At 31.4% G+C, this 11,736-nt stretch overlaps 1 protein-coding gene across 1 annotated transcript; it reads left to right on the forward strand.

The window, feature by feature from the left end:
- The first annotated feature begins 8,482 nt into the window (after positions 1–8,482).
- On the forward strand, positions 8,483–10,814 carry LOC120197367 (protein FATTY ACID EXPORT 2, chloroplastic-like). The gene is made up of 3 exons (XM_039198915.1): positions 8,483–8,944; positions 9,647–9,781; positions 10,494–10,814. The coding sequence occupies exons 1-3, from the start codon at positions 8,515–8,517 to the stop codon at positions 10,631–10,633; spliced, it is 705 nt and encodes a 234-aa protein (XP_039054846.1). The 5' UTR covers positions 8,483–8,514; the 3' UTR covers positions 10,634–10,814.
- The last annotated feature ends 922 nt before the right edge of the window (positions 10,815–11,736 follow it).

The raw sequence follows: 11,736 nt of genomic DNA on the forward strand, positions 1-11,736 counted from the left end.
CGGAGGTTGAAGTCATCTTTATCGGTTGATTGAATAAGTTCATAGAGCTCCCCCAGGACATTCTCAAGGTTGTTAAATAGTCAATAGAGACTCACTCTGATATCAATTGTTGAGCTCATACGAACAACTAAAAATGCTAAGAGGGGGTGATTTGGACTTTTAAAAAGTTTGGTGGAAGAAATAAAAAATTAAAACTTTTTACACAATGATTTATAATGGTTCGAATTCTAAACCAAGTCTACATCCACTACCTTATCATCCACACTATGGATTTCTCAAATCTACTAGATTTGCTTACCTTTGAGGACAAGGTGTAACCTTACTATAACTCATAAGGTTTATACCCCAAAACCTTATTTACACTATTTCCACAAGAGGAATTACAAATAAAGAATACAAAGAGGAAACCTCACAAGGCAAATATGTTTTCACTAATTAAGCTCTCACCCAAATAACACTTGAGCAAAATAAACAATAAAACTCATAAGTGTGTTTACAACAAAGAATTTTATAAATTATGCATAAAACTAAACTTTTGATATTGGTAGACTGGATCAGTATTATTCTTGTTGACCTTGGAAAGATTTTATCTTCAATTTATACATTATCCATTAATTTTAGTTGTTTAGAGCCCTTGGGGATCATTATAGTTATTACTTATAACCAAAAATAGCATTTAATGCATAAGGGATTTATCCTTTGGTAAAACAGATCGATCCCTTTTCAACTAATTTGACTGTTGCAAGAAAGGGATCAATCCTTTTCATCGAGGGATCGATCCATTTTGTAAAGAGATCGATCCCAAACTCACTGGAATCCAAGGGATCGATTCTTTTTTAAGGGGATCGATTCTTTGGTCAAAGGGATCGATCATTTTGCTAGGGGATCGATCCTTTGAGCAAAAAACGCTTGGAAACTTAACTTTAAAGCACGAAAACAATCTAGTATATTTTTGAAAAGGTTCGACTAAGTTGGAAACATTTAAAACATATTTTTCAAGTTAATTTGGACTTTGAAATTTTTTTGATAAATTTTTTAAAAATTCAATTTAGTCCAAAATCAATTTTGAAATTTAATGTTATATCAAAAATCTTAATTTTCACCTTAAACTCTTGCACTCGTTGTCGCCTCCACGTTCATCGGTCCCCGATCGTGGCGTCTACACATCATGACTCTACACCTTATGAGGCCAATGACATCATCGCCAAACTCTTCGTCGGTCACCATGAAAATGACAAATACAACCTCAAGGTTAAAAACTTTTACCATCTCTGTTTCTCACGTCACTGTTGCCTGCCAGAGCTATCCACGGCATTGTCCCCTCTTCGGCCAAAGCATCAAAGTCGAAAAGAGTAAAAAGAAAACAAAAGAAATCAAGGATCCTTTTTTTCATTTACATGCAACCCAAAAGAATAAAAAAATAAAGTATTTCGATATAAAATTGAATCCAAAAAGGGTATTTGAGGAGATCAGAAATCCAAAAAATAGACACTTTCGAAAGAGATAAAAATGGAAGAAAACTCGAAAAAGAGTCGAAAGGGAGAGATCTTTACCATTTGAGTGTTCGACCATTCTCACCAGAGCAAAGAAACTACCTTTGTGGAACGTAAAACCTTGCAAGTTGCTGGATCTAGAAGGATAAGTTTTCAAGTTTATAAAAAGGGTGTTTGGGGCCTTTTTTTTTATTTTGAATGAGATGATGGTTGTTTGGTGTTAGAATATTTTGTTTTTTAGGCTCTAGAGTTCGCAATGAGGCATTTTAGGGTGGCGGTCATCGTTAGAACCACTGAACCATGGTGGCCGGAGGGTAGAGTGTTTCATCTTCACAATGGAGAGTGGGGAGAGTTTCAAAGAAACTTTTGTTTCTCTATTTGGCAAAAAAATGGAAAATGATAAAATGAAAAGAAAGTGGCCATTTTCGGCCATATTTTAGGGTTATATATCCCGGTCTAAACGTCACCGTTTTAGAGGTCTAGGACGCATTTTTTAGCACTTAGGTTAACCTCATTTTCAGCCATCCTCAATTTGTAACTTTACAATTTAGTCACTAAATGTAACCTTTTCATTATTTTAGTGTGAGCTTTATGTTTTAATCCATTTACATTTTAGCCACTATGCATGTTTTTATATGTTAAGGTTAAATGTCTAGTATGGTCTTTAAATTTCAGATCTGGTACTTTTTAATCTTTATTTGATTACATGTTGGAAAGTGCAATATTCATTATTTAGACCCTTTGTAACACCCATCTCCCTTATACCCTTCCATACACGAGATATGGATGTCACATCACTTTAAAAATAATGTTTGTCAATTAAAAACCCGTAAAATTTTGTTTCAGTTCGATTAACCACAAAATAGGATATTTTGTGATAGCAACATACTAAAATCTTCAATTAATTACATTACAAAATGTTTACCATAGTTTAGTTACATGCCAACTAAGTTCTTAAATTGAATAAGATTGTCCTACCGTTACTGATGAGAGTCAACCTTAACTCATAATACCCACTGCTACTGTTGTACTCCTTACCCAATTTATCTCCATTTTTACCAACGTGTGGAAACAAAACACATTAAGCATTTACTTAGTGAGATAATATAGCAAATAACATTAAAGAATACATAAGTATCTCGTAGTTATTTCACTTGAGAAGAATTTATACCATCCAAAGGAATGTGTTAAATCATTCCTATTATATTCAAACATTGGTTGTTTTTTCTTTAATATAATCTTTAGTATGTACAACATACTTCTCTTTAGCTCATTTAAGTCACTTATGTCTATTATCACATTTTTACCCATTCATTTATCCTTTTTAATATACAAGACATTCTTTAATGTCCTAATACATCCTTTTCAAGTATTTTTCAATTATGGCATCGGTTAATGCCTTTATGCATCCTTTCATGCATTTTCAATTATGGCATCCGTTCATGCCTTTATGTATCCTTTCATGCATTTTATGTTCTGTTTGTTTTTTTTTTCTTTATAGCATCCATTCATATCACTTATGCATCATTCTTATCACAATACATTAAAATTTCCTTTATTCTCTTACTCAATAGGGTTTAACTCTTCCTCTAACTGGCATAATTGACACTTTTTTAAGACCATTATTCTTTTACTCAACGGTACTTAACCGTTCATCTATCTTACATAATTAACACATTTTACCAATTTCACAGTTGGCTTTAAAGACACTTAATCTTTCATCTAACTGGCATAATTGATACCTTTCTGTCAATTGCACAGCTAGGCCATTACATCTTTTATTTGGAATTATTTATATTCTAATACTTACTTTTAATATCAATTAACTCTCTTTTAATTTATTATAAACCTTATACATTCGCACCCTTAGGGGTCGTTTGGATGGGGGAATGTGGGATTCCCCCGTTTGGTTTGGTCAGGAATGTCATTCCCGGTAATGTTTTATTACCAACAGTGGATTTTTTGGGGTATATTACCAGGAATGTCATTACCTCCATTCCCTTAGGTATTGTAACATTATCGGCGTTTTGGACTAAAATACCCTTAATTTGTTTTTCAAAAATATCCTTATTCTGTCATTGAATAATAAAAATTATATGAAAGTTAAATTACAAATTTATCCTTAAACTATTTTAGATTTACAAAAAAAATCTATAATTAAAATTTTCTATGAAGTTAAGGGGTTAAAATAAAAATTTACCCTTTCATTAAACCTTTTTTATATTTTTAATTTTGTAAAAAAATATAAATTTTATGAATTTAAATTTTTTAAAGAAAATATATAAATATTTTTCAACTTGTAAGATTATACAAATATATAATAAGGATAATTTGGTCAAATATACATTCCAATAATCTTTTATTCCTTTAACCAAACACGATAATCTTACATTCCTGCTAAACTAACCAAACACAAAATACAACATTCCCATTAATCTTATTCCCTGGTAATTTTTTATTCCCACTGGTAATCTTACATTCCGTGAACCAAACGCACCCTTAGTGCTCACATGGTGATTTACCAGTTCTTATTTATGTTAATTTATTGAGATGCACATGTAGTGCTTATACTGTTATTCCTCAACCCTTTTATAATCTATTTGGTTGGTATACCCATTACCAATATAATGATACATTTTTCTTATTAGGAAATTCTTATGTTTATACACATATATTTTTGATACGAAAATTCATACACTTACTATATTGAAATTATTGCCATGATTCTTTCTATTCGTTTGTAACCTCCATTTATGTTTATAATACATCATTATGCATTTTAAGCTCTAACATCTTTTCTGTTGATAATGCACCCATATGCATTTTAACTATAGTATACTTTTATGTTGATAATGTACCCATATACATCTCAACCATAGTATACTTTTCTATTGATAATGTTCCCATATACATTTGAACTCCAGTATACTTTTCTGTTGATAATGCACCCATATACATTTCAACTCTAGTATACTTTTCTATTGATAATGCACCGATATGCATTTCAACTCGGGCATCCTTTCATGCCACTAATGCACCCATATGCATTATTCTGTTATGTTGATAATGTACCCATATACATCTCAACCATAGTATACTTTTCTATTGATAATGTACCCATATACATTTGAACTCCAGTATACTTTTCTGTTGATAATGCACCTATATGCATTTCATCTCTAGTATACTTTTCTGTTGATAATGCACCCATATGCATTTCAACTTGGGCATCATTTCATGCCACTAATGCACCCATATGCATTATTTTGTTATGCCGATAATGTATCCATATACATACAGCTAAGGCATCCTTTCATACCACTAATGCACCCATATGCATTATTCTTTTCTTCATTAGTTTTAGATCATTTCATACTTTAAAACTTACGAATAAAATTCTTTCCATACCTTAAATAAAACTTAGTAAATATTGTAAAACATACTTTACAATTTAAACATTTTAATTGTATTTATTTTATACAATGAATGCAATCACCTAATTTTCCTTGCTATGTATCCAAAACGTAAGGTTGATTGCTCCGGTATTTTGTGTTTACCCTTGATTTCGATCTATCCCACATTCATTACATACATGCATAATATCAATTGTTAGTGTATTTCCTAACAATTATAACCTAAACATTAATCAAAATACTTATTATTAACCTTTCTACAACAATATCAGCCCCAATTTAACATTTTTGGCCCTCTGGTATCGATACCCCTACTTATGGTATCGATACTACCCTATTAGGGTATCGATACCCCCCTCATGTATCGATATCAGAATTTGCTTCGATGTTTACTAGTATCGATACCCTTACCGTAGGTATCGATACCACTTCATTAGGTACCAATATTAATTGAATCAATATCGATACTTATCAGACGATTTAGCCTAATTTTTTCCTATGGTATCGTTACCACTTCATTAGGTACCGATACCTCTACCCAGATTTTCCAGTTTTTAACCCGAAATTTACCCAACTTTGGCCCATTTTTCCTTTCATTTTCCTTTAACAATACTATATAACACTTCTCTACTTAACCCTACTTCATTTCCTTCATTTAGACACTTAAAACATCCAATATCTCTCAAATGCATTTGATTCTAAGAATCACACCACAATTTCTAACTTGTTATTTCACTCAATCATTGTTTCTAATCTTTCATTTACCTTAATGACAAGTCAATTTTACCAGCAAACCTTCATATATTAACATATCATGATAAAAACCCATTTTCTAAAATCTCCCATATTTCTTTCATTTCATAGTTTTAACCTTCTTTAATCATTCATTAAGCTTACATATCACTTAATGTTACCAAAGCCACCCATAATTTAAAGAAAGAACTAGCTAATGGAAGTTTACCTTATACCATGGAGGAGAGCACCACTCACCTGAAGGAAAAAAAGAAGAGAAGAAATGCTTCACTTTCCTCTTTTTCCCTATTTAAAATCCCTAACTAGGATATATTTTTAAATTCATTTATCTTCTTAAAAGACCAAAATGCCCTCTTACTTTATCAAGTGATACACTTTAGTCTAAACATTATTACACATCATTCTCATCTTTGATTATTTACTCGAATACATCCTCATATCTTTAAATCCTTTCAATAAAGTCACTTATATGATATTTGGGGTATTACACCCTTCTAAGTTTATTGTCCATTTATTTTGGCCGCCATTTCAGATTGTGATATATGATAAAATGGATTTATTGCCTATAAGTCCCTAGAGTTCCACCATAGTTCTAGATTAGTTCTAACTTGGTCTAAAAAAATCATTTATTTGGTATCTATGCTTGTTTCAATTTATTAGGTATTACTATGGTATACGTGTTGTAAATATTTTATTAAAATGGTCAAATGCCTTTAGATTAAATAATAATGATCACTAATACACTCGTGTCCATTTTCAAGAACGAATTTTGTAGAATGGGCATGGAAAGTGTAAGCTATCGAGGTAGTACAATTCAATACAATGTTTGAACGAAAATGAACTTGGAAATAATCAAGTAGGCCTTAACAATAAAAATGAATAAATAATTGTTTAATTTTAATAATAATCATGTGTACGTTTTTAGCATATTGTTTAGTTTAATTTTTTATGTTATATTTGATTCATGCTTAATGTGAGACCCTAAATAGATAATAAAATGATTTTTTCTCATATAGGGAATAGATAGATGGGATAGCCTTCCCTTTGGAGGGTGTGCAAATCTCATGATTTCTTCTAAAAAAAATAGGGAATATTCATTATAGTTCGAAATGAATTAATTAATGAGCAATAAAATGTATCACAATATAATTTTTTATTTTAGTATTTTCAATTTCTATTACGACGATAATGTATAATCGACTAGGTACTAGTATTGGGTGTTATGGGGGTGCATCTCCTTCCCCATGCGTAACTGACTCTCGATCTCTTAAAAACGAATTTTAGGTTAACGCACTCTAATTTTTGTCTTTAGAATGCTTTTTTCTTAAAATTGTTTTAAAATATGTTTTTAGGTATTTGACCTATCTAACCCAAAGGTCGATGGACTCCGATCTGAGAACACTTCAATTTTTTAGAAACGGAATAAAAATCATTTTCATTTTAAAAAAAATGTTACGACATGACCACATCTCAATCAAATAAAAACGAAAGTGACCATATAAGATTTTTTTTTTAAATCAGTGAGGAAAAATGAACAAAACACAAACATAAAAGATCAATCATGTAGTTAACCCTTAAATTAAATAAATAATTTAAATTAATTGAATTTACAGTATTATTTTATCATTTAAAATTTATTTTTTAAAAATTTCAATTCAAATTTAAATATAATTATTTATAGTATTAATTGGTTCCAATTTAAAAGATTTTATCTAACAATGTACAATATATATATATATATTTCATACTCTTTTTATATATGTACATAAGATTTATAATATTATTTAATACATATATGATATAAAATTATATAATTTATTTATAATATTATTTTTTTATAGAAGATGTCTTAAAAGAAGAATATTGATAAGAGTATAAATGAGTTAATATATTGATGATAAGAAAGAATTTTATGAAAACGATAATAGATGTATTTAAAAAATGACTGATTTAGGTCAAGATATAAAACGACCATATAGAATAGGTTGATGCTGAAGTAAAGAGCATAAAGAAATTAGAATAAGCAAACAATCATTCATATTGCATTCATCTTTTTTCTCATCGAATTAGTTCTTCACGAAACTCATTCAAATCGATGAAAATTCATTTAAAAGTTTTGACGTTCTAATGCTTTGATCTCCTCTAACGATTATTCGATATGATTAATTTCTAGGTGTGTTATTTATATTCTCTAAAAAAAATTCTCATCATTTAGATTTTTGAACAAATCCCTCAAATATAAGAAAGTCCCAAAAAAATAGTACTAGGTTTCATGTGTTTAATATACAAAATTTAAAGAGATTTTGAGAAAAATCTAAATTAATAAAATGATAGAGAACGATGAGATAAATTCATCAATGTCTAAGGTGACTACTAACAACATAACACATTAATGAATGATGATTTCTGCCGAAGAGGATGATGAAATTAACTTTATATATATATATATATATATTGATTATCATTTTAAAACCTATCTATCACATCATTTGATTGTCAACAATTTAATAATATTGTGCCTTAATTGAAACATATACTAAAATTTAGAGTTAAAATTGAAGTAACTTAAATTTTAATACTAAAATTGATATACAATCTAAAATGTAGTGACTGATGATGTAGTTTACCCCAAAAATAAAAGTACTAAGACCATAGTTAGACCGCTTTAGAACGTGGATCTAGGATTCCACATTACCAAATGGAGCAGGCCTGAAGTTCTCAGCCCAGTCTGGTTTATGCCTTGGGGGTCCTGAATTTCATTTGTCCAATTTCATGGGTTAACAAATGGCCGCCAAGAAATCAACTCTTCTGGAAAGGCCGAGAACGGGAAAGGGCAATTGGAAAGCAAAAGATAAATGGCTGATTTGTTTATAGGAATATCGCAGTCGTCTCTTCTTCGCCTTCACACAAAGCTTGGACCATTTCAAAGGCAGCAACTCTTTAACAACTCCGGTTACCCCAGAGTTGCAGCGCCTAGCAATCGTCAGCTTCATTTCAAAGGGTTGACTTTGGCTGGCGTGGTATCTTCTGATTCAAAAGCACCCACGGCCGTTACCAGCAACGTCGGTTCCGAAAAAGGAGGGATCGACATTGCACTTGACGGGGGAAACGGCGGAGGGGACAAGTTTGACGACAGAAGCGGCGGAGGCGGTGGGGATAACAGCGGCGGAGGAGACGGTAGTGAGTGTAAAGGAGAAGGGGAGTTTCCGGAAGACGGCGGTGAGAGAAAGATGGCTTTGTCTATGTCCCAGAAGTTGACTCTTGGATATGCTGCTCTTGTTGGAGGTAAAATTCTTGACTTCCTTCGTTTAGTGGTGCTGACATTTGATTTGATTTGATTTTTGGGTAATTTAGGTTGAAATTTAAGCTTGGTAATAAAAAAAAGAATTTGGTGATAATTTTGCTATGGATATTGGAAACCGAAATGTGCAGATGTTTCATTTTGACCAAGGGGTCATTATGAGGGGCGAGTATTCTATCCAGTGGAGTAAAAGAAGTGAACCAATAGACTACAGTAATTTTATTTTATAATTCAAATTTTATTTGAAACTTTTTTTATTAGAGTTGAGTTTATTAAATTTGAATTGAGTTGATCAAGTTTATATTTAAATTTAAACTTAAATATATATAATTTTAGGATATTAATTGATTTTAATTTAAACATATTTCTATGACCATATATATATATATATATATATTCGTTTAAACTTTTTCATACATGATATAAAGATATCATATAGAGTTAAGAGACTTTACTAGAATTTGAAAATCAATTTACTAATTATTAAAAAATTTAAGTTATTTGAGTCTTATTTTTTGACGCAAACTTATTTTAATTTTATTTTTGGAGTGGAGTCAAGTATATTAAATTACGATTAAAGTTGAGTCTAGTTGAATCGAATCAAGATTGACAATTTCAGTTATTTCGAGTCGAGTCCAAGTTTTTCTCACCCCTAGTTCTTATTGTTTCTGTTAATGTGTGTGTAGTGGGTGGTGCTATGGGCTATATGAGGAGTGGCAGTCAGAAATCGCTTGCTGCGGGAGGATTGTCGGCAGCAGTGCTCTATTATGTTTATACTCAGCTTCCCACAAATCCAGTATTTGCCTCATCCATTGGGCTTGGTTAGTCATTCTCTCATTGTTTATGTTGTTGTCATTTTGATGTTGTGTCTATATGTTCCTATTTGGGGAGGAGGAGGATGTTCGATTCTATTCGGGTGGTGGATTGTTGTTGTCTCTCAAGCGGTGAGGTTTGAAGAGATGGGGCTTGCCACTTAGTTTCAAGCTTGTTATGAATGGCGAATTCCAATTTGCCCGTTTCGTTTCTTTTCAGTGTTGCATATGTGAAAAAGGAAAGGTGATAGGAGCGGAAGAGGAATGGATCGGTTTAGGTTTTATCGTGGACAAAAGTTCTTGTCCATGGTGGGATATTGTTTACACAACGAGTGAAGAGGTTAGAACTTAGAAGAAAGGGCCTGCCGGTTAGTGTTGAACTTGCCATAAGCTCTGAATTGCAATTTGCCCTTTAGTTGTTCTTTAGAGTGTTGAAAGGTGAGAAAGAGGAAGAAGAAGAGATTGTCGTTCGGTTTTATTGTTGTAAGAAAGACACCACTATAGTTCTTTCCAGCACGCACTTGTGTTTTTTAGAATGAACCTTAAGAGAACTATAAGAGGTTCTTCTAGTTGCTGACATTGTTAACCTTTACTTATAGGGAATAAGGATGTGAATCTTTAAAATTTCTCGTTCGAATGTTAATTATAGACATGAGACCTTTAATAGGATTTAGCTTCACCTTGTTTAACACTATTTACATTAATGATGTCTGGTTTGAAGGTATATCTGCTGCACTTTTGGGAGTGATGGGTTCCCGTTTCAAGAGGTCGGGAAAAGTCTTCCCTGCCGGTGTCGTATCGCTTGTGTCCCTTGTGATGATGGGGGGCTACCTACATGGCATCATGAGGAGTATGCACTAGTGTTGAGTAGTAGTCTTATGCTCAAGCCACATGGTGTTTTGGTACGCAGCTATATGTAATGCTTCGCTATGTCTTAACAGTTTTAGTGAACTGTTTTCTTTAGACCATTTCTTTTGAATTTGGATGCCTTTTACTTCTTCATGCCAATAAAAAGTAGTGCAAGTGTTTTCGGCTTTGAAAATTTGAGATTTTGTAACATTATGTTTAATGATATCACAAAGGTATCCGTAAGAAATACTCGGCTCAAGTTTGATCGAACAATATTGTTTGATGATTTATCTTCTTGTTTAATCCATTGTCTTAGGAATTAATTTATTCTGATTGGTGTAATTGAAAATTTTATGACGTCTTCTGAGATTAACGCAATCACCCAAAATAAAGAAACGAAAATCAAAATAATATCGTTTTCTAGAAAATAAAAAAGAATCGTCAGCAAACATTGTTATTTTAACATATACTTAATCTTTAGATTATAAATTAATTGAACACACAAAATTAATGCAAAAGGAAAATGAAAAGATGAAGATAAGTTTAGGTCAAATATTGAATATGAAAAATAGATTCAAGTTCGACAAATTTAATGATTAGTTTATAGTAATTTGATAAATTTATTGATTAATTTTTAATAATTTAATAAATTTAATAATGATGTTTGGCTGTTTGTTAAATTTTAAGGCTTAATACAAAATTTAGTGCCTAAACTCTACCTCAAAATATAATTAGATGCCTAAAGATTTTTTTGCTAAAAATAGGAGTATAATATTTTCTATATTATATTTTTGGTTGCCTACTATTATATATATTTTTTAATTTTTTTTAATAATATAAATATATTTTTTATTTAAAAAAAAAAAACCTCTCCTTCCCCATTTCCCTTCTCCCTCGTGTAGTCGTGTTCTCCTCCCCTACTCCCTACCCCCTACCCCATGTTCTCCTCCCCTGCAAACGGTTAAAAGTCACTGCCATGGCCAACTGCCATATCCAATCAAACGGCAGATTACCACGACAAAGAAATTTTTAGGATTGGAAACCTTAAAACAAAATCTTCCATTTATACTATTTTTAGGTGCTCGATCGGTTGTAAAAGAATAGGGGTTTTGGTC

Source organism: Hibiscus syriacus, unplaced genomic scaffold (assembly GCF_006381635.1).
Source record: "Hibiscus syriacus cultivar Baekdansim isolate YM2019G1 unplaced genomic scaffold, ASM638163v2 tig00117048_pilon, whole genome shotgun sequence".
In the NCBI taxonomy this organism is placed as follows: domain Eukaryota; kingdom Viridiplantae; phylum Streptophyta; class Magnoliopsida; order Malvales; family Malvaceae; genus Hibiscus; species Hibiscus syriacus.

Bases quoted from the DNA above. Each gene is read 5' to 3' on its own strand.
- LOC120197367 (XM_039198915.1), top strand. From the start codon at position 8,515: ATGGCTGATTTGTTTATAGGAATATCGCAGTCGTCTCTTCTTCGCCTT. The intron at 8,945-9,646 runs GTAAAATTCTTG...ATGTGTGTGTAG, and splicing joins ATATGCTGCTCTTGTTGGAG to TGGGTGGTGCTATGGGCTAT. The intron at 9,782-10,493 runs GTTAGTCATTCT...TCTGGTTTGAAG, and splicing joins TGCCTCATCCATTGGGCTTG to GTATATCTGCTGCACTTTTG.